Source organism: Loxodonta africana, chromosome 6 (genome assembly GCF_030014295.1).
Source record: "Loxodonta africana isolate mLoxAfr1 chromosome 6, mLoxAfr1.hap2, whole genome shotgun sequence".
NCBI lineage: Eukaryota > Metazoa > Chordata > Mammalia > Proboscidea > Elephantidae > Loxodonta > Loxodonta africana.
The window spans coordinates 56,834,232-56,858,272 of record NC_087347.1 but is presented as its reverse complement, the minus strand read 5'-3'; the positions used below and the strand labels follow the sequence as shown (position 1 = coordinate 56,858,272).

Here is a 24,041-nt window from a genome sequence, read left to right as displayed (position 1 = left end):
ACATAAAAATGTCTCCAGCTTTTACATTCTTTTACCAAGAACTCTGACTAAATTATTGTTTTGGTCATCCTCTTTTCTTCCATTACTTCTATTGCCTTTACCTAGGTAATCAGTACCAAGCTTTCTAAATTGATTTACCCTTCTGCACAAATTCTTTTAACATCTCCTAGTACTTCTGCCTTAGGAATTTCTCAGATATCAAAAGTAGTATATTTAAAGTACATCAATCAAGGTATTTCCTTTCCCTACTCCCTATGTTGTTAGAGTTTAGCGTTGTGTGTTTTCTAAATCCCTGCTATGTGTGATTGTGCATGTATTGAAAGATCTTTTCATCTTGATTTAAGAATGGAACTTTTATTTATTCAGTAATTTATGAAAACTTTCGATGTATTCAAGCATCTATACCTCTTTACATTAGGAATATGAATAGCTGCCTTGTAAAATGACATAGCTTAGGGTCATGTAAAAATTTAACAGGGAGCGTATTACAAGACCGCAGTTTTAATTCTGGTGTTTGTAGAATGTGCTAAAGTTAGAGAGCTGATCAGTTCTCTTGTAAAATATGATAGTATACAGGGGCCTCCTCCCTATTGGCCAATAACACTTGATCCTTTTTTTGTTAAGGATACACATTTCATTTGTTATCAGAAAAGTCTGCTCTATCAGTAAATTTTATTCAAATATATATGTCTCACCTTATTGGTAATTTTCAATTTGCTCTGGGAGAGTGTTTTAGCTGCTGAAGCATTAATTTTTAGTAACATATAGATTAGGTATAGTGTGGCATTTGATACATAACATGATTTAAAAATCAACAAATATCTTCTCCTTTCTTAAACACATTTATATTTTGTCCTGTTGATTTCTGTCTGCCTGCCTTCCTTCCATCTGTCCATAGCTACAGTAGATGCCATTGTATTTGTCATTTAGGAACTCACAGACTTGTGGAGAACACACGAGTAAATAAAAATGACAGTAAAATGGAGTCTCCAACTGCCTATTAAAGGTTTTTTTTTCCTTCATTTGAGTTTGAAGATGGTAGGTAAGAGAATGATGGATATAGATTTCAAGTGACCATTGCTCCCTATGTAGCAATGAGAAAAGAAATCCAAATAATTTTTTAAAATTGTATTTTTCTTTAAAATTATTCACAAGCTGTGTCATAAATAAGTTTTCATCTAAACTTAAGAAAAAGACCAACCCCCTCCTATATGAGAAGGGACTGGTGGCCACTTGCATACCTAGAAGCATTGACTATGTCTAAGAGGCATATCTGTGCAAAGAAGTGAGCTCGTTGTGGTCAGGGAAGCTTTTTATGGCACTAGTGGAAACCAGCTGAATGTTTTATAGCCACATGTCAGCTGACATGGGATCCTGAAACAGCTAGTCTACCCTACATGCCAAATTTTCTCATCAAGCCATTGGCTTTATGAGCAGTGATGAAGAACATTGGGACTAAGCTGGGAAGAAAGATATTAAAGTCTTGCAGTGCTTAGATCCCAAAGTCCTGCTTAGAGGAAGAGGCCTGATTTTATTCTGAAGACATTTGAAACTTGAAGTGAACTAAAAGTAAAGAGGCAAGTCTGCCCTAACCTAGATAAACTCCTCCTTAAATCAAAGAGATCTGCTTTTCGCTCTAGCTGCTTTACAGAAAAAAGGAAGCTCTTTCTCTGGGTGAAAATATTACTTACTTTAGAATCTGTTGTTCTTATATGTACAGTGTCCAGCAAATAAACCTGAAGAAAGGAGAATGGGATCCATAATCAAGACAAAAAAATAGTCAATGTAAGCAAACTCACAGATGACCTAGATATTGGCACTAACAGACAAGAATTTTAAAAACAACTGTTACGTTAAAGAATTTAGAGAGAAAGATGGTGAAAACCAATAAGAAGATAGGGGATTTCAGCAGAGGTGGAAACGTTAAAAGAACCAAGTGGAAATTCTGAAACTAAATTACTATGTCTGAAAAATTCACTGGATGGGGATTAAAAGCAGACTGGATATAGCAGAAGAAAAGATTTGTAAACTTGAAGACGGGTCAGTAGAAATTATGTAAACTAAAAAACAGAAAATAGAGTGAAAAAAGAGAACAGACCATAAAATATCTGTGGGACAGCATTAAATGGTCTAATGCACATGTGACTGAAGGAAGGAAGGAAGAGAGAGAAAATGGGGCAAAAGTAAAATCTGTAATGATAGTGACAGAATTTTCCAAAATCGCTGAAAGACATCAAACCACAGATCCAAGAAACTCAGTGAACTCCAAATGGAATAAATAGAGAACCTCAGCTAAGCACATCATAATCAAACTGCCGAAAACTAGAGAAAATTTTAAAGCAGCTAGAGGAAAAAATAGATTATATTCAGGGGAAAAACAAAAAGAATGATAGCTGACTTCTCATAGATATGTGGAAGCCCAAAGAAAGTGGAATATCTTTTTAAATGTTTTTAAAAAATTGTTAACTAGAATTCTATAAAAAAAAAAAAAAGAATTCTATAGCCGGCAAAAATGCTCTTTAGAAAATGAGGACAAAATAAAGGCACTTAAATACAAATAAAAAACTAAGAGAATTCGTCACTGGCAGATATGTACTCCTGGAAATAAATACTAAAGGAACTTGTTTAAGCTGAAGGAATGTAATGCCACATGGCAATTTGAATTGCAGGAAGGAAAGAACATCACTGGAAAGGTTGATTGTGTAGAAAAATTAAAAAACTAAATTTTTTAAATATTTATTTTATAAAAAACAAATACAGGCATACCTCAGAGATATTGTAGGTTTGGTTCCAGACCACTGCAATGAAGTGAAAATTGCAGTGAAGCAAATCACACAAATTTTTTGGTTTTCCAGTGCATATGAAAATTATGTTTATAGTACACTGTAGTGTATTAAGTGTGTAATAGCAATATGTCTAAAAAACACAGTGTTCGTACCTTATTTAAAAAATACTTTATCACTAAAAAATGCTAACCATCATCTGAGCCTTCAGCAAGCTGAAATCTTTTTGCTGGTGAAGAGTCTTGCCTCTGTGTTCATGGCTGCTGACCAATCAGGGTGGTGGTTGCTGAAGGCTGGGGTAGCTGTGGCAATTTTTTAAACTAAGACAACAGTGAAGTTTGCCACATCAGTTGACTCTTGCTTTCACAAAAGATTTCTCTGTTGCATGCAATGCTGTTTGATAGTATCTTACCAACAGTAGATCTTCTTTCAAAATTGGAGTCAGTTCTCTCAAACCCTGCCGCTGCTTAATCAACTAGGTTTATGTAATATTCTAAATCCTTTGTTGTCCTTTCAACAGTATTCTCAGCATCATCACCAGGAGTAGATTCCATCTCAAGAAACCGTTTTCTTTGCTTGTCCATAAGAAGCAACTCCTCATCTGTTAAAGTTTTATAATGAGATTGCAACAATTCAGTCACATCTTCAGGCTTCACAACTAATTCTTGTTCTCTTGCTCTTTCCACCACATCTATTGTTACTTCCTCCACTGAAGTCTTGAACCCCTCAAAGTCATCCATGAGGGTTGGAATCAACTTCTTCCAAACTCCTGTTAATGTTGATATTTTGACCTCCTCCCATGAATCACGAATGTTCTTAATAGCATCTAGAATGGTGAATCCTTTCCGGAAGGTTTTCAGTTTACTTTGCCTAAATCCATCAGAAGAATCACTATCTATGGCAGCTGTAGCCTTATGAAATTATTTCTTAAATAAGTTGAAATTACCCATTGATCCATGGGCTGCAGAATGGATGTTGTGTTAGCAGGCATGAAAACATTAACCTCCTTGCACATTGCTGTCAGAGTTTTTGGGTGACCAGATGCATTGTCAGTGAGCAGTAATATTTTGAAAGGAACCTTTTTTTCTGAGCAGTAGGTCTCCACAGTGGGCTTAAAATATTCAGTAAACCATGTTGTAAACAGATGTGCTGTCATCCAGGCTTTGTTGTTCCATTTACAGAGCAGAGGCAGAGTTGATTTAGTGTAATTCTTGAGGGCCTTAGGATTTTCAGAATGGTAAGTGAGCATTGGCTTCAACTTAAAGTCACCAGTTGCATTAGCCCCTGCCAAGAGAGTCAGCCTGTCCTTTGAAGCCAGGCGTTGACTTCTCCTCTCTAGCTGTGACAGTCCTAGATAGCGTCGTCTTCCAACATAAGACTGTTTTGTCCACATTGAAAATCTGTTGTTTAGTGTAGCCACCTTCATCAGTTATCTTAACTATATCTTCTGAATAACTTCTCACAGCCTCTGCGTGAGCACTTGCTGCTTCACCTTGCACTTTTATGTTATGGGGATAGCTTCTTTCCTGAAACCTCATGAACCAACCTCTGCTAGCTTCACACTTTTGTTCTGCAGCTTCCTCGCCTCTCCCAGCCTTCATAGAACTGGGGAGAATTAGGGCCTTGCTCTGGAGTAGGCTTAAGGTAATGTTGCATCTGGTTTGATCTTCTATCCAGACCACTAAAACTTTCTCCATATCAGCAGTAAGACTGTTTTGCTTTCTTACCATTCGTGTGTTCACTGGAGTAGCACTTTTAATTTCCTTCAAGAACTTTTCCTTTGCATTCACAGCTTGACTAACTGGTGCAAGAGGCCTAGCTTTCAGCCTATCTCGGCTATCGTTATGCCTTCCTCGTTAAGCTTAATCATTTCTAGCTTTTGATTTAAAATGAGAGACACTGGACTCTTCCTTTCCCTTGAACGCTTAGAGGCCATTATAGGGTTATTAACTGGCCTAATTTCAATGGAAACCCTAGTGGTTAAGTGCTACGGCTGCTAACCAAAAGACTGGCAGTTCAAATCCACCAGGCACTCCTTGGAAACTCTATGGGGCAGTTCTGCTGTATCCCATAGTGTTGCTATGAGTTGAAATCAACTTGACTGCAATGGGTTTGGTTTGGCTTTTTGGTCAATATTGTCATGTCTCAAGTTATAGGGATAACAGGGAGAGAGATGGGAGAATGGCCAGTAGGTGGAGCAGTCAGAATACACACGTTTATTGATTAAATTTGCCATCTTACATGGACGTGGTTTGTGGCACCCCAAAATGATCATAATAGTAACATCAAAAATCACTGACCACAGATCACCATAACAGGTATAATAATAATGAAAAAGTTTGAAATATTGTGAGAATTACTAGAATGTGACATAGAGACACAAATGAGCACATGCTATTGGAAAAATGGCAGTGATAGACTTGCTTGATGTAGGGTTGCCACAAACCTTGAGTTTGTGAAAAATTCAGTATCTGCGAAGCAAAATAAAGTGAAGTGCAATAAAACGAGGTATGCCTGTATGAAAAACGATATTGTGCAATTTATAACATGTAGAAGTAAAATGCAGGGTGAAAATGTCATAAAGGATAAGAGAGTAAATGGAATTACACTGCTGAAAGGTTTTTACATTGTGAAGTATAATTAACTTCAAAGAAATCAAGATGGAATGTGATAATTCATATTATAATCTTTGGAGTAACCACTAAAAACAATAAAAGAAGCATACTTACAAGCCAAAAATGCAAATACAGTGGAATACTAAGAATGACGCAGCAGACCTCAGTGAGGTTTTGAGGATTGTGGAAGCAGGAGGATTACATTAGAGAATGGTAGCTCAAGTGTTAGGTCATGCAGGTCCATTTATATCATGCTCAGGATTTTTTACCTTGTCTTCCAGCTAGTGATGAACCATTGAAACTTCTAGGCAGAGGACCGATACCATGTTATGTACAGAATTAACTGGTAGGCTGATACAACTCTTAACGTAAGTTATGTCTTATCGTAAGAGACATTACCTTGAACTAAGGTTTGAGGGGAGGCAAGGGACTTGACGTAGATTTGAAAGTGATTTTTTGGTGTGGAATAGAAAGACCTAGACGTCTTATGCAATAATGACAGCAAGAAGTAGAGGAAAGTATCAATTAAATCTAGAGTTTCTGCTTTTGGAAACTGTTGGGTGGCAGTGTTAACTGAGAAAAGGAAGTTAGTATAGTATCAGACTCAAGGAGGAAGGTAATGAGTTCAGTCTGGATGTGGTTGGTTTGAGGTGTCTGGGGAAATCCAGGTGGTGATTTTCAGTAAGCCTCTATTTTTATAAACTCATTTCTCTTATTTTCTTTCTTCAATTTGTTCATTCATTCATCCGGTTTTTTATTTAATGCCCATGGGGTACCAGTCATCGTTTGAGGTGCTGGGGAAATATACTGGCAAGCATGATAGACAATCTCTTTTCTCATGCTTCTTGCGTTCTAAGAGGGGAGGCAGACAAAATGTTTTTAAATAAGAATTTCAGGTAGTGGTAAGTTAGAAGAAGGAAAAAAAAAACGTGGTTTTATGTTTGGAAGAGCGGGCAATGCTGCTTCAGTGGTACATGTCTTGCCTTCCAGGTGGAAGATCCAGGTTTTATTCTGGGCCAGTACACCTGGAGTTTAGCTACTACCTGTCTGTCAGTGGAGGCTTGTGTGTTACCATGATGCTGGTGAACATGTTTCAGTGGAGCTTCAGACTAGGACAGACTAGGAAGAAAGACCTGGTGATCTATTTCCAAAAAATCAGCCAGTGAAAACCCTGTGGATCACAACAATCCAATCCCATTGTGTATGGGGTCATCATCAGTCGGAGGGCCAACTAGATGGCAGCTAACAACAACGTGTATGGGAGGAGCAACTTTCGATAGGGCATTCACGGGTGGACTCTCTAAAGAGGTGATGTTCAGGCTGAGATCTGAAGGTTGATAAAGGGTACTTACTAGCCATGCAAAGGGTCAGGGGAAGAGTGCCAGGCAGACAAAACAGGTGCAAAGGCCCTGAAGTAGAAATAAGTCTGATGTGTTGGAGGGACAAAAGGAATAACTGTTATAGAAGAGGAAATAGCCAGGAACCAGGTTATCTAGGGCTCTGTACACTTTTTCCCTCTTTATTCCAACCCGTTTTCTCCAGTTAATCAGGGTTAATAATAGTAGTTTGAAATATTGAGTTTGAAGCTATTATTAGGCTTTCCCTTAGTATGTATTTCTTTCATTTCAAGAATCCTTACAAGTTATATTGCAAATTCCAGCCACATTACCGTAATCTGTTTACATTTAGCTTTTAAGACTCTGCTCACCAAGTTTATTTTCTCATCTTCTCTTGCCTTGAAATCTCTGTTTTGATGTAATTGTCATTTGGTTAGAGTTCACCCTCCATTATTTTTGTCATACTTGATGATACACTTCTGAATCCTTGCTAGTCCAAAAATGTCTTCATTTTGCCCTTATACATATCTTGGCTGGGCATAAGTTTTTTAATTCACAATCATTTTTACCTTAATGGTTTGTAGATTTTATTCTGTTTCCTAGTGTTACAGATGAGAAGCCTGACACTAGCCTTTACTTGTAAGGAACTTATTCTTTTTGCCTGAAAGTTTGTAAAAATATTTTACCTGTCTTAGAATTTATGATTTCTACTGAACATAGTGTCTGTCTTTCTGCATGTATGTATTTCATCTCCATTTGTATCTTTTTTTTCTACTGTATCTCCTGGTTTTGTGTTAGGGTTTCTCAGTCTTATTTCCCTCATGAGTATTGTCTCTTTATATTACTACCCTTTTGTTATAAGCAATTGGACAAAGATTGACTATTGCAGTGACTTTCAGCCTTTTTGACTGATTCAGTGAGAAATACAGTAAAAAATATATTTTATGTAACAACCCCAACCCCAACCCACTGCCGTTGAGTCGATTCTGACTCATAGCGACCCGATAGGACAGAGTAGAACTGCCCCATAGAGTTTCCAAGGAGCGCCAGGTGGATTTGAACTGCCGACCTCTTGGTTAGCAGCCATAGCACTTAACCACTACGCCACCAGGGTTTCCATGTAACAACCCAGTTCACACAAATTGAATCAAAACAAAAAATCCATGAAACAATATATACCCCTACTATGTGGATGTACTCTGGTATTCCATTTTAGTTTAGTCTATTCCAAACAAGAAAACCAAACCCATTGCTGTTGAGTCGATTCCAACTCATAGCCACCCTATGGGACAGTGTAGAACTGCCCCATAGAGTTTGTAAGGAGCAGCTAGTGAATTGGAACTGTCACCCTTTTGGTTAGCAGCTGAGCTCTTAACCACTGTGTCATCAGGGCTCCAGTCCATTCTAGTCTTACTTTATTTTATTAAAAAAAAAAAAAATTAGTTTCTAGTTTTGATACATTATATCAGTGGTTCTCAACCAGGGAAGATTTTACTCCCCAGGGACATCTCGCAATGTCTGGAAATATTCTTGATTGGCACAGCTGGGGTAGGGGCAGGGGATGCTGCTAAACATCCTACAATACACAGGACAGCTCCCCACAACAAAGAATTATCTTTATCAAAATGTCAATAGGTCCAAAATTGAGAAACCCTTTTCTAAATTGATTTCATGACCCCTCTGTACAGTGGTTCTCAACTCTGGCTGTAGAATCACATGGCAAGATTGATTTAGTAAGTCTGGGATTAGCTAGCGACTGGTACTTTTAAAAGATCCCTAGTGTATAAATAACACTGACCTGTAGTATACGGCCATGACAGCATATCCAGTCCTAATTTCATGTTTGGAGTCCTAGTGGTGCGGTGAGGAGCCTGGTGGCAAAGTTGTTAAATCTGCCAAAAGATCAGTGGTTCAAACCTACTAGCTGCTCCATGGAAGAAAGAGGTGGATGGCTGCTTCCATAAAGATTTACAACCCTAGAAACCCTATGGGGCAGTTCTTCTCTGTTCTATAGGGTTGCTGTGGTTAGAATCCGTTCAATGGCAGTGGTTAACTTCATGTGAGTTTTTTTCTCCCCCAACAGAACTGTTTGTTAAATGGTATAATTTTTATACCTTTATTCAACTTTTCAGTTAAATTCATAAGTAAAAAAAAAAAAATCCTTTTGTTGCATTATCCTGTCTTTTGAATGTTTGTTATTCAAAAGATGAGATAAGGGCACTAATACATGCATAAATGGAATACAAACCATAATTAATAATGCGCAAATACTAGAAGAGAAACTAGATAACTGGGAGATCCTAAAAATTAAGCACTTATGCTCATCAAAAAACTTGTAAACGTTCGCTTAAAGCTCAATAAAAATTATTAAAAAAAAAAAAAAGACTTTACCAAAAGACTAAAAAGAAAACCTATAGATTGGGAAAAAAAATTTGGCTGTGACATGAAGATCAAAGACCACAGCCTTCAGTATGGATTGGACCTCAACATAAAGAAAACAAAAATCCTCACAACTGGACCAATGGGCAACATCATGATAAACAGAGAAAACATTGAAGTTGTCAAGGATTTCATTTTACTTGGATCCACAATCAGCAGCCATGGAAGCAGCAGTCAAGAAATCAAAAGACGCTTTGCATTGGGTAAATCTGCTGCAAAGGACCTCTTTAAAGTGTTGAAGAGCAAAGATGTCACCTTGAAGACTAAGGTGCGTCTGACCCAAGCCATGGTATTTTCGATCACATCATATGCATGTGAAAGCTGGACAATGAGTAGGGAAGACCGCAGAAGAATTGACACCTTTGAATTGTGGTGTTGGTGAAGAATATCGAACATACCATGGACTGCCAAAAGAACGAACAAATCTGTCTTAGAAAAAGTACACCCCGAATGCTCCTTAGAGGCAAGGATGATGAGACTGCTTCTGACATACTTTGGACATGTTGTCAGGAGGGATGAGTCCCTGGAGAAGGACATCATGCTTGGCAGAGTACAGGGTCAGCGGAAAAGAGGAAGACCCTCGACGAGGTGGATTGACACGGTGGTTGCAACAATGAGCTCAAGCATAGCAACGATTGTAAGGATGACTCAGGACTGGGCAGTGTTTCGTTCTGTTGTGCATAGGGTTGCTATGAGTCAGAACTGACTGGACGGCACGTAACAACAACAACATATATGACAAGAGTCTAATCTCTAAAATCTGCAAAATACTTCAACACCCCAACAACAAAAACACAATCCAGTTAAAAAATGGGCAATAGATACTAACAGACACTTCAGCAAAGAAGACATTCAGGTAGCTAAAAGACACATGAGGAAATGCTCTCGATCACTAGCCATTAGAGAAATGCAAATCAGAACTACATTGAGATACCATCTCACCCCGATAATACTGGCCCTAATCAAAAAACAGAAAATAACAAGTGTTGGAGAGATTGCAGGGAGGTTGGAACTCTTATACACTGCTGGTGGGAATGCATAATGGTACAACCACTATGGAAAACAATATGGCACCTTATTAAAAAGCTAGAAATAGAAAATACCTTAAGATCCAGCAATCCCACTCCCAGGAATATGTCCTAGAGAAATAAGAGCTGTCACACGAATAGACATATGCACACCCATGTTCACTGAAGCACTAGTCACAGTTGGAGAATAATGGAAGCAACCTTAGCCCCCATCAACAGATGAATTGATAAATTATGGTTCATACACACAATGGAATACTATGTAACGATAAAGAACAGTGAAGAATCCTTGAAACATCTCACAACATGGATGAATCTGGAGGATATTATCCCGAGTGAAATAAATTAATCACAAAAGGACAAATATTGTATGAAACAACGATTGTAAGAACTCAAAAAAAGATTTGCACACAGAAAACACTCTTTGATGGTTACAAGGGTGGGGAGGAGTGGTGGGGAAATCACTAACTACATAGTAGAGAACAGTCAACTTTATAGACAGGCCTATGAAACAAACAATAACACATGAGGAATGTGCTTCTTAGTTCAGTCAAATATATGAGACCAAATGGGTAGCTGCTGCCCCAAAGCAAGAAGAGAAGAATGGAAGGGGCAGGAAATGAATGAATGGACACAGGAATCCAGGATGGAAAGGGGGAGAGTGTTGTGCCATTGTGGGGATTAAACCAATGTCACAAAACAATATGTGTATAAGTTTTGGAATGAGAAACTAACTTGAGATGTAAACTTTGACCTAAAGCATAATAAAAAAATTTTTTTAAAGATAAGGTACAGTGAACCAGGTTATTAGATATTATTTCATATGTAAATTTTTAGTGGAATAATTCAGGTCATCATATATGCTGTGTAGCCTTGTTCAACTTATAGATTGTATTTTAAAGTGCAGAATAAAGATCATCTCCAGGCTGCTTTAATGTAACAGATTTCTTAAAATACTTGCATACAGATTAGCCCATGTTTCTCTGCAGTAGTAGAAATAAGATTAGCCTTATTCAAATCATATAGAAGAGATCATATTTAATAGTTCAGTCTTGTTACAAATAGAAGTGTCTAGCAGGGGCTCAGAATAGCTTACAGAGTTGAGCCTTTTTGAATTCCCAAGGAGTCTGGTGGCGCTGTGGTTAAGCACTTGGCTACTAACCAAAAAGTCAGTTGTTCAAACCAACTAGCCACTCTCTGGGAGAAAGATGTGGCAGTCTGCTTCCATAGAGATTACAGCCTTGGGAACTCTTTGGGAGTAAGATTGCCATGAGTCGGAATCAACTCAACAGCAATGGGTTGAGTTCCCAGAGTTGGAGGAAGACTGACCTTCAGTGATAGAAGAGGTTAGTGACTGAAATACATATAGATTTGAACATCCTTCCAAATCTAACTATGCTTTCATCTTATCTGCCAACAGGTACAACTGTTACTGCTTTAAGATTATTTAAGAACCTACCTGTAAGAAAGCAATTTTATTCAACTGCTAAAAAATGTAAAGATGAAATAAAAAAAGTCCAAGATCTCCTCATAAGCTATGGTATTCTTAAACCTGACTTAAGGATTATTTTTATACATAACAAGGTAAGCATTATTGTAAGATTTTTTTTCTTTTGTTCATGATACAATAAAGAGACAGTATATTTTGTCTAAATCAGTTAGGTATGTAAAATGTCTTTGGGGAAAAATCTGGTTCGTATTCATTTGGTTTTATTATATAAATAACATCTTTAATTTGTCATCTAAAATATATATAGGTCTCATTCCATCTTTTATTTCTTAATTTCTGAGATCAATGATTCTCCCGACAGACTTTTTCACCCAAGAAATGTTTGAGTGCTTCCTTTTGCCAGGTACTATGATAGCTTCTGAAAATATGAAGATTAGTAAGACTTGTTCTTTTCTTTAAAGGAGTTCACGATTTTGTGACATTTCTTTTGTCATCTCTTCTAAACTGTTTCTTCCTTGAGAGAGTTGTTTCTTTTTTAAAAGAAATTTTCTCACTTCTTGCTATTTTTCAAGTCAAGGCTGACATGAAAAGGAATTCTCTTATTGCTTGATGAATCTTAGGCGGACTAAAGGTTTACTTATTGTTAATGGGTTGAGTTGTATCCCCCAAAAATGTGTGTCAACTTGGCTAGTCCATGATTCCCAGTATTGTGTCTACCATTTTGTCATCTGATGTGATTTTCCTATGTGTTGTAAATCCTACCTCTAGGATGTTAATAAGGTAGGATTAGAGGCAGTTATGTTAATGAGGCAGGACTCAGTCTATAAGATTAGGTTGTATCTTGAGTCAGTCTCTTTTGAGATATATACGAGAGTCAAGCAGAAAGACAGGGGGACCTCATACCACCAAGAAAGCAGCGCCGGGAGCAGAGCACATTCTTTGAACTCAGGGTTCCTGCGCTGAGAAGCTCTTAGACCAGAGGAAGGTTGATGACAAGGACCTTCCCCCAGAAGCGACGAAGAGAGAAAGCATTACCTTAGAGCTGCCTTCTGAATTTGGACTTCGACCTTCCTAGAGTGTGAGAGAATAAATTTCTGTTTGTTAAAGCCATTCGTTTGTGGTATTTCTGTTATAACAGCACTAGATAACTAAGCCACTTATTTTCTGATTATTCTGTTCTTTGTAAAATTCTGCATTGGCACCTTAAAATATTTAATGACAGAAGAGCAGAAATACACAGTTGAAGCAGGGAAGCCTGGTCAGGAGTAGGGGGTTAACATTTATTGAGGACCTACACAATGCCAGGACCTATGCTAGACACATTAACCCCCTGTAATTCTCACAGCAAAACTAATGAAGTAGACATTATATCAGTTTCTCCCTCCAAACTGAATTCAGTGAGGTTTAATACTTTGCTTAGTGTTGCACAGCTAGTAGATTGTTGAGATGGGATTTGAAGCCTATGGAGCACAGGTTTTTTAAACTGTACTATGTTGTCTTTCCATTTTAATGCTACATTTATGAAGTTCTTTTCCAAGTTTCAGAACATTTTCATAATTTTCTTTGCTCTCGTAATAACTGCATAACTTCATGAGGTAGACAGCATTATCTCTACTTATTTGGGGAACTTGAAAATTAGAGTAATTGTTTTATATTGTACAGTAAGTAATAATGGTGAAGCCAGAAACCAGATCTTAGATTTTTTTTGGTCCTCTTTTCTCTGTACTCCATGTTTTCTTGTTATCAAGAATATTACTTATGAAACCAAGCCATGGTGGAGTATTCATCATCACAATCTTTGGTCATCTTAAAAAAAGAAAAAAAAGAATAGTCAGCCACCTATTCAAGCTGGCATAGGGCTCAACCAAGTGATACCATGAGATCCCTTCAGCCTCTACCATGTTGTGATTCCTCGGGATACTGATGGATAGAGACTCATCCTGCTAGTATAAATAACCTTATGACCTCTTGATCCAAAAGATATTTAGTAATTAAAAGTTGAATGTCCCCAAGCTAAGAAGATTTCAAGGACAAATGAAACATAATGATCAGGAAGGGAAAAACAGAAGAAACAGTAGTATGAAGAGAAATAAGAATTACCTGTTTGTAAAAGAAAATACAGTCATCCTCAGCATCCATGGAGGACTGGTTCCAGGACCCCTGTGTATACCATATAATCCATGGATGCTCAAGTCCCTTATATAAAATGGCATAGTATTTGCATATATCCTCCTGTATTTTTTGAATCATCTCTGGATTACTCATAATACCTAACATAATGTAAATGCCATGTAAGTAGTTGATTCATCACAATTGAAGACTTGCTCTGGAAGGTAGTCTTTCTCTGAGTTTTTTGAGCTCTTCTGGGAACACTGATGCTGCCTGGACATCAGCCAATGCCTATTCTCCCATGATCATGAAGTTCTTGAGGCTGTCGTGCTTTACAGAGCTAGCCAACGGTCCCTTAGTAGCCTTAAACTCCCTCCTCTCGCTCTCCTCAATCCCCTCACACTTAGACTTTGAAGGATTTCTTTGACCGCTTCCATTCTTTTTAGGGGCCATTTTTTCACAGAAACTAAGTGTGCGCATAACACAAATAGTGAGTGAATGAGATGCACGAGGCAAACAATGCTCAAACAATGAGTTCTGGAGAGAGACTGGAGATCTGTGAAACAGCAGGGTATGCCTACACATCAGTTCATTTGTGTGGATTCACATTAGTGCTCAGTGCTCAGAAAATTCACGTTTTGCTTTTTGGAACCTTTTTTTTTTTCCTTCTTGAGTATTATCAATCCATGGTTGGTTGAATCTACGGATGAGGAAACTGTCCATACAGAGGGTTGATTATACAACTAAAGAGAACAATTTAGAGTAAGAAAAGATATAATAGAAGAAGAAAGGATTATTGCCTCGTGTAATGAAAAGGAGTATTTTAGAAGTATTTGATGAGTTCTCATTCATTCATATGAAGCTAAATATATATCTTCTAACCATTCATCGCTGTGAGTCAGAATTGATTTAACGGCACACACCACCACCAGCAACAAATAATATATCATTTTCCCAACCAATTAGAAGATTATGAATCCAGGCATTTTCCTTTGAAAATGGGAAGCAGTATTTTATAACATACAGCATTTTACTATTTTTGAAGGACACCCTATCTGAACTTATACTGAGTAAACACAGATTTCTCTGTGGCCTTCAATAACTTCAGGTGCAGCTCAAACCATAAAGAGTATGCTGAGAGTGTCATACCATGAAAGTAATATAAGATTATCAAAAATCTTAAATAGTAAAATTAAATACTAGCTATTATTACATAAGAAAGTCATGGAATGAATTCAAACAAGCTTTTAGGAAAGTTTCAAGCTTTTTTTTCTCTTAGTACAGATGATTATTACACTTTGCATTTCTTGATAGTACTGTTGTACCTCAAAAATGTTAAAATATATAATTAAACCTTCCACATACCATTGACATGTTACCATAAATCTCTTTGAACGTTGGGTCCTACTCTGTTCTTAACCTTTTTTCTTTTAAATGTACTTACATTCATCATTCTTTATGTGCTTTTCTCAAGGATTTTTTTCTTTTTAAAATTTGAACATGACACCAATACTGGTGTCTTTTCTTTTTTTGAAAAATTTTTTTTCTGCATAAGAAACAAACAATGATATTGCACATAATATGAGAAGTACTATTGCTATTTTGACAACGTGGGTTAGATAGTGTTCCTTCTCTTTATGAAGGTTTAACCTGCCAAGACATTCTTTGAATACTGATAATGTTGATGTTCTTGCCAGTATGGGTATGTTAGAAAGAGGTATTTTTCTTCTTTCATCACCATGTTCCTTGAAAGCGTATTGAATAATGACACAGCTAAAGGGAAATAATTTACAAGTAGATTCAGTGAGTTTATTTAAAGTAGGTTTTTGTTTTTTTGTTTTTTGTTTTTTTTTTGAGACTTGCTAGAGCCATTTCTTAGATGACCATTGCAATTTTCAGTTTTGGTTGCATTAACTGAACTCCTGTGAGGTCCTGCTGTGTATATTTTTATTCTATAAGGCAGTTATTTCCCAGAATTAGAAGTTTTTCTCATTATCGTATCTGAAACCAATTTAGTATTCTTAGGTATTTCATATAAACATGAATAATGTCATAGATCACTGTTCCAGGATATAATGATAAATGTGTGATTTAAAAGCTCTATACTTTATAATTGTTGATTTTTGTGATTATCTTGTGATTTTTAAAAGAGTCTCAAACTGAATTTTGTCTTGGTAATTAGAGGCCCACTGGTATTACAAAAGCTGAATTGGATATTATTGAAACAAAGTCCTTGACAGTTACAAAAGAAGTAGTAGTAGTTTAAGGAATATCTTCCCTCCTACTCCTATCCCCATATCACATGAATGTTAAGGCTTCTTAAGATAAGTTTATTGTTTTTGAGGTCTGGAAGAATGATGATACAGCTCTGAAAGGTTGAATATTTCTAATTTCAGTCCCTCAGAAGAGGCAGTGAATGCCTTAACTCCAGAAACCCAGAAGACTGGTCATGGAGATTTGGCAGTGAGTGTGTGGTTCCTTCTTAGTTTTCAGGGTCTCTAGGAGAGTACTCCTTTTGGTCGTAGTTGAAGATGCAGGTGGAAAACCAAGAATGAGGAAGAAGAGACCCTTTGATTACATTATAAACTGAAGATAAGCAATAGCTTAAATCTAAATGCCCTACATTTGTAATGTTCTCTTTGTTCATTTTATTCTTCTTGACACCTTCTAGCCTTTATTCATGTATTTTTGAATGGTCCAGCCTTGTTTCAGCTGTGCTATGGGGAAATCCAGGGAAAGATCTTTTGCCCACAATTGGACCAGTGCTAAAGGGTCACCTCTGCTTCAGCTGTAATCTCAGGCACAGTTGCAGAGGCAGTGTAATCAAAGAACAATTCCAATTCAGGACTTTGGCTCAAGTGTCCCTTCTTTATGAAGAAATTATTCTTCTAGTGTCAACCTGGAAAATTTGGGTTTTTTATTTTTGTTTTTAATTAAAAAAGGTGGAAGTCCTTGCAGATATATTTTAAAGTTAGTTCGAGGCTGATTCTCTCTTTTTTTTTTATTGTGCTTTAGGTGAAAATTTACAGCTCAAGTTAGTTTCTCATACAAAAATTTATACACATTGTTATGTGACCCTAGGTGCTATCCCTATAATGTGACAGCACACTCCTCCTTTCCACCCCAGATTTCCTGTGTCCATCCAACCAGCTCCTATCCCTTTCTGCCTTCTAATCTCACCTCTGGACAGGAGCTGGCCATTTAGTCTCATGTATCTTCTTGAATTAAGAAGCGCACTCTTCAAGAGTATCCTGTCTTATAGTCCAGTTTAATCTTTGAAGAGTTGGCTTTGGGAATGGTTTTAGTTGTGGGTTAACAGAGAGTCCGAGGGCCATGTCTTCAGGGGTTCCTCCAGTCTCAGTCAGACCATTAAGTCTGGTCTTTTTACTAGAATTTGAGTCCTCCACTAGTTTGGGGCTGATTTTCAATCATAGTTTTTTTTTCCTGTTTTTACTTGTAAGTTCAAAGAGTCTTGGCGGTATGTTGGTTAAGCACTTGGCTGCTAACCAAAAAGTCAGTGGTTCAAGCCCAACAGCAGCTCCGTGGGAGAAAAGACCTGGCATTCTGCTCCTGTAAAGATCACAGCCTCGGAAATCCTATGGGGCAGTTCAACCCTGTCATATAAGGTCGCTATGAGTCAGAATCGACTTGATGACACACAGCAACAACAAACTTGTAAATTAATAACCAAATCTTTTTAACCACCACGCATCTGTCAGTTTGTTGCTGTGGTGCTGGAAGCTGTGCCACCAGTATCTCAGATATTGGCAGGGTCACCCATGGTAGGCAGGTTTCAGCGAAGCTTACAGACTAGGAAGAAGGACCTGGCAGTCTACTTCTAAAAAGCTTGGCCAGTGAAAACCTTATGAATAGCAGCCGAACATTGTCTGATGGTAGAGGGCCAGAGAAAAAGAGGAAGACCCTTGACAAGATGGATTGACACAGTGGCTGCAACAATGGGCTCAAACATAGTTATGATTGTGAGGGTGGTACAGGACTGGGCAGTATTTCGTTCTCTTGTACATGGGGTTGCTATAAGTCGGAACCAACTCGACAGCACCTAACAACAGCAATAGATTTTTTTTTAAAGTCCTTGTATTCTCTTCTTTATTATATTAAATTTCTTTTACTTTTCACCTAAGTTCTGTGAAATAGTATGTAGAAAAGAGGAAAGACATATAGAGATCAGCTTTTATAGTACAGTTGATTTCTAATTTTGATGTTTCACCACACTGTTAGAGAAGTCCCTGAAGTCTTTCTCTATCCCCAGCAAGACTTAGTTACACTCCTTAACAGTTCCCGTAGGATTTTCTACATTTATCTATTATGTCATTTTTGCTTTGTTGGGATTATTTGTATCCTGTCTCCCCTGCTCACAGTCTTTTGTGGGATGGAGGGCTGTACCTTACTTATCTATATTCTCTGTAATAGTCAGTGCATAACCCATTGCGTGAATTAGATGAAGTAAGTAATCCCAAAGTAAAAAAATATAAATGTGTAAAGTGCAAATTTTAACACTGGACTTTCTCGAATCTTCCTCTAAAATTTTATTCATCCAATGAATCCTTTTTGGGGAGCTCATTTTTTTAGATTTCCTAATGGCTTATTAGATTTTTCCAACTCTTTCTCTCACCCTTCCCCATCTCCTGAAGTGTACCATCGTGTGCTGTGGGACTCATGGTCAGTCATAAGTAAAATCTCCCATGTCCTTAATCTTTTCTTTGATCACTCCAGTTACCTTCTTGCTCTCTTGGAAACCAGTACTGTTTCAAGTGATAGGTATTTTCTCTCTCCTATTCCTCATATCACAGTGCCTCATTGCTACTTCCAAACCATTCCACCTCTTCCTGCTCACAAAATCCCACTCGCCAGAAGAGGTGGTTGGGGTAACTTCCTTTAGAATGAGTTATCCAGTGGTAAGAACAAGGCTGGAGAAGAAAAGTCTCATGAAAAACAAAATATAATAGATAAGGTGTTCTGGTCACCAAAAATAAAGAGGAAAGGCTAAATACAAATATTCTTATGAAGCAATAGATTGATTGGGAAATAACCTGTTTTTTAAATTGAGGTAAAATTTACATAATATAAAATTAACCATTTTAAAGCATGCAGTTCAGTGACATTATTACATTTCCAGTGTTGTGCAATGGTCACCTGTAATTCCAAAAAATTTTCATTTCCTCAAAAGAAAACCCCATACCCATTAAGCAGATAGTTTCCATTGCCGTCTCCCTCCATCTCCTGGAAACCACCAATTTGCTCTCTGTCTGTCTGGATTCTCCTCTCCTGGTTATTTCATATAAATGAAATCATGCAGTATGTGACCTTTTGTGTGTGGCTTCTTTGACTTAGCGTAATGTTTTCAAGGTTTATCCACGTAGCATGTATCGGTATCAGTATTTCATTCCTTTTTATGGCTCAATAACATTCCATAGTGTGTATATATCACATTTTATTCATTCATCTGCTGGTGGACTTTTGAGTTCTTTCTACCTTTTGGCTGTTGGTAATAGTGTTGCTGTTCATGCACAAGGATCTGTTGAAGCACCTGTTTTCAGTTCTGTTGGGTATATACCTAGGAGTGAAGTTGCTGGGTAATATGGTAATTCTATGTTTAAGGACCCACCAAATTGCTTTTTACAGCAGCTACACCACTTTACATTCTCACCAACAATATACACAGGTTTCAGTTGCCCCACATCTTCGCCAACATTTATTTTCTGTTTTTTAGATTATAGTCATCCTGAAACCCGTTGCTGTCAAATCAGTTCCAACTCGTAGCAACCCTGTAGGACAGAGTATAACTGCCCCATAGGGTTTCCAAGGAGCAGCTTGGTGGATTCAAACTGCTGACCTTTTGGTTAGCAGCTGTAACTCTTAACCCCTATGCCATCAAGGCGCCTAGTGGGTGTGAAGTGGTATTTCATTGTGGTTTTGATTTGCATTCCCCTAATGACTTTTTTTTTTTAATGACTACTCAGTCTTAAAGGGTCGCTGTGAGTCGGAATTGACTCGATGGCAATGGGTTTAATGACTAATGATTTTGAACATCTTTTCATGTGCTTCTTGGTCATTTGTGTATCTTCTTTGAAAACATGTCTATTCAAGTCCTTTGCCCATTTTTTAATTGTGTTGGTTTTTTTTGTTGTTGTTGTTGTTGTAGGAGTTCTTGATATATTCTGGATAGTAGAGCCTTATCAGTTATATAAAAATACAGATATTTTCTCCCATTCTGTAGGCTGTCTTTTTACTTTCTTAATGTTACATGGTACACAAAAGTTGTTAATATTGATCTAGCCCAATTTATTTTTTCTTTTGTTGCTTGTGCTTTTAGTGTTATAGCTAAGAATCCATTGCCAAATCCCCAATCTTGAAGATTTACCGCTGTGTTTTCTTTTAACAGTTTTATAGTTTTAGCTCTTGTGTTTAGGTTGTTGATCCATTTTGGAGTTTATTTTTGTGTGTGGGATCAGATAGGGGGCCAATTACATTCTTTTGCACATAGAGATCCAGTTGTCCCAGCCCCGTTTGTAGAAGAGACTGTTCTTGCCCCCATTGAAAGATTTTGGCACCTTTGATGAAAACCAGTTGACCATACATGTACAGGTTTATTTCTGGACTCTCAGTTCTATTCCATTATGTATCCTTATGCCAGTACTACACTGTTTTAACTGTAGCTTTGTAGTAAGTTTTGAAATCGGGAATCCAACTTTGTTGTTCCTTTTCAAGATTGGGTTATTCAGTGCCCCTTACAGTTCCATGTGAAATACATATTTAAAGTAGGCGATGAGGCTGGAGAGGTTGCTGGGGTTCAGATTCTAAAGGACCTTGTGTACCATATATGGGAATGTGGATTTCCTTTTGCCAGGTGGCTGAAAGGGAGCCAAATAGGGAGTTTCAGTAGGAGATTATCAAAATAATTCTTTTGTCATTTAGAGGATAGACCAAAATATGTTTAGTCTTTGTATAGTTGAGGAAGTTATTCAGTTGTCCAGGCAGTTGCACAGGGTGTGGAGAAGAGGACCTGGAGAAGAAAAAGATTTTTGATATAGCTAGGATGGGATTTGGTTACAATTTGGAAATAATCTTGTCTTGTTTTTCAAGACAGAAAGTTAGAAGTATCTATAATCTTCCTTTAAAAGGTACACAAAGAAGAATTTTATATTTTTTAATTTTATCATTTAGATTTTTTAATAGATCATACGTGGTTCAAAAACTAGAAGTATGAAAAGGTAGAATGAAAACATTTCTCTCACCTTTGTCTTTCATTGTTACTAATTTCTTGGTAACCTTCAGGGAAAAAAATTATGCATGTTTTATTCCTCCAAAAAAAGAATATAAAATAAAAAAGGAAACATTTAAGCAGGGTAAAAAAAAGACAGATTTTAAATTCAGAAATATGCTGAATAAATTCTTCAAAGAAAGAATCCTTTTTGAAAGTTTGAGGCTACTTACAAGAATCAGATGATGTTAATATTTTTATTAACAAGATATTGTTCTTTAACAGAAGATATTATGATGGGATAATTCATAATTTTATACTTAATTGAAAACATTTGGCAATGTCATAGTGATAAGTTGTTACAGCTCACATTGTTGTCATACTGCCAGTGTGGAAAAACTGCCTTTTGCTTATACTGTGCTTGCATCCCTCTTCTTTTTCTGTACAGTCAGTACAAAGAGGTATTTAGGAGTAGGTAACAGCAGATATGGATCTAACTGTATTAACTCTGTAAGACCCTGGAAGTGGTTAACTTCTGGTTTTCAGGAAACACAAATGTCAATCTGTGCATGAAAATTTGGTTGCACTGTATGCCAAAAATGTATATTCTATTTCATATTCTAGAAGTTACCACCTTTGCTTAGACAGTCTTAGCATTACATTTTTAGTTAATTGTGCATTATCTACTTGTGTTTTCCCATTTGCCACAAATTGCATTTACGATTGAGGTTTACTAATTAAATACTATTTACATTTAACTTAATTTCCTTCAAACGTGTATGTCAGTGAAGGTAGGAACCAGGGGTAAGATATATTTGACTAACTTCATCAAACCTAAGATGGTGTGCATGTAATAATATATTTTTGATTGAGGTGTTTTTGCACTGTCATCGTAGTGAGTAGAGTCAAATTCTTACTTGGCACGTTCAGATGCTCCAACTTTGTGTGACCTAGATAGAAAACATATGGGGGATGTGTGTGTATTCTTAGCACATGTTTAGCTTTCAGCCTAAGGGTAAAATATGTGAAAAAAAAATTCAGGAAATGAAAAGAAAACTCTATTTTTGAAAAGAATATACGATTGAGGAAATGATAAAAAAAGCAAAGTAAAAACAATTTACTATAGAAAATGTAGTATTTAAAAAAATTTAATTCCTTCTAGATCCCTGAATTTTTAATTATCATATTTTATTGTTTGGTTGTTTAATAATGGATTCTGTTTTGAAAATCCATCTAAATTGCCTCATACTGAAGATTTAACTTGTTGGCTGATCTCTTTATTATCTGTTGCTAGCCCAACTGTAACTAGTTTAGAAAATGCTCCTAAATTAGCCCCGTTGACCTGATGCAATAATTGACTACTATGAAATAATATTCCCGAACTGCTAGCAGTATTCACTTTTTTTTTGAAATTCACATTTAATAATTCTCATATGTTACAACTTTTCCAGACCTGTTTCCTGAAGTGATCTTTTTACAGTCCTGTATACTAGCTATTCAGCAGGTCAGGCAGTGAAATAGCATCCTTGTATTAATCAGCAGCTAAGATTTATATCTGTACCTGAGGCGTCACTCTAATATAAACTAAAATAAACAGCATAATGTTTACATTAGTAACATCACAAGCTTTACTTTTCTTGAAATATTTTCTTGATTTCTTTATTTTAAACAAGTATTCCAATGTCAAAGAGCTGGCATAGTCTTAAAGAGATAAACTTTGTGAAAAGTTTTTGCTGCTCAACTCTTGTTACAAGTAATTTGTGATGTGTAACATATGAAGCAGAGAGCATTTCAGTCCCATACAGTTGCAGGTTATTCAGACTCTCATAGTTTCTGTCATTTTTAATATTTCCCCTTAAATCATTAGGTACTAGCTGGCTTAAAACAAAAGACATAATGGCAGAAACCCTCACTTTCTCTTTTTAGAGACATAAACACGTACACATACATACAGAAACACATACAAGGAAAGCTTACAGTTTGGCAGTTCCTTAAAAGATTAAACATAGAGCTGCCATTTATCCCCACAGTTCTATTCCTAGATATATACCCAGGAGAAATGAAAACATATGTCCACACAAAAACTTGTATAAAAATGTTCATAGCAGCATCATTCATAATAGCCAAAAAGTAGAAACTCAGATGTCCGTCAGCTGATGAAAGGATCCATACAATGCAATTTATTCAGCCATATGAAGGAATGCAGTGCTGATACGTGCTACAACATGCATACACATTGAAAGCATTATGCTAAGTAAAAGGAGCTAGTTACAAAGACCATATATTGTATGATTCCACTGATATGAAATGCCCAAAATAGGTGAATTTATAGAAACAGTAAATTCTTAGAGATAAAGCAGATTAGTGACTGCCTAGGGTTGGGGGTTGGGGTTAGGGTTTACCTGTGTTTCATTGACTATGCAAAGGCATAGTCTGTGGATCATAACAAATTATGGATAACACTGTGAAGAATGGGAATTCCAGAACGCTTAATTGTGCTCATGTGGAACCTGTACATGGATCAAGTGGCAGTCATTCGAACAGAACACGGGGATACAACGTGGTTTAAAGTCAGGAAAGATGTGTGTCAGGGTTGTGTTCTTTTGCCGTACTTATTCAATCTGTGTGCTGAGCAAATAATCCGAGAAGTTAGGCTATATAAAGAAGAACGGGGCATCAGCATTGGGGGAAGACTCATTAGCAACCTGAAATATGCAAATGATATAACCTAACCTTGCTTGCTGAAAGTGAAGAGGACTTTTAGCACTCACTGATGAAGATCAAAGACTACAGCCTTCAATATGGATTACACCTCAATATAAAGAAAACAAAAATCCTCACAATTGGACCAATAAGCAACATCATGATAAACAGAGAAGAGATGAAATTTTAGGATTTAATTTTACTTGGATCCACAGTCAACACCCTTGGAGGCAGCAGTCAAGAAATCAAATGATGAATTGCATTGAGAAAATCTGCTGCAAAAGACCTCTTTAAAGTGTTAAAAAGCAAAGATGACACTTTAAAGACTAAGGTGCGCCTGACCCAAGCCCTGGTG

At 36.9% G+C, this 24,041-nt stretch overlaps 1 protein-coding gene across 7 annotated transcripts in view; it reads left to right on the top strand.

Moving 5' to 3' along the window:
• PMS1 (PMS1 homolog 1, mismatch repair system component) overlaps positions 1-24,041 on the top strand; it is a 130,632-nt gene that overhangs the window by 41,266 nt on the left and 65,325 nt on the right. For all 7 annotated transcript variants that reach the window (XM_064286894.1, XM_064286895.1, XM_023542752.2 and 4 more), the window contains one exon: positions 11,623-11,786. In XM_064286894.1, the coding sequence (XP_064142964.1) occupies positions 11,623-11,786 (164 nt within the window). The remainder of the gene's footprint in view (positions 1-11,622; positions 11,787-24,041) is intronic.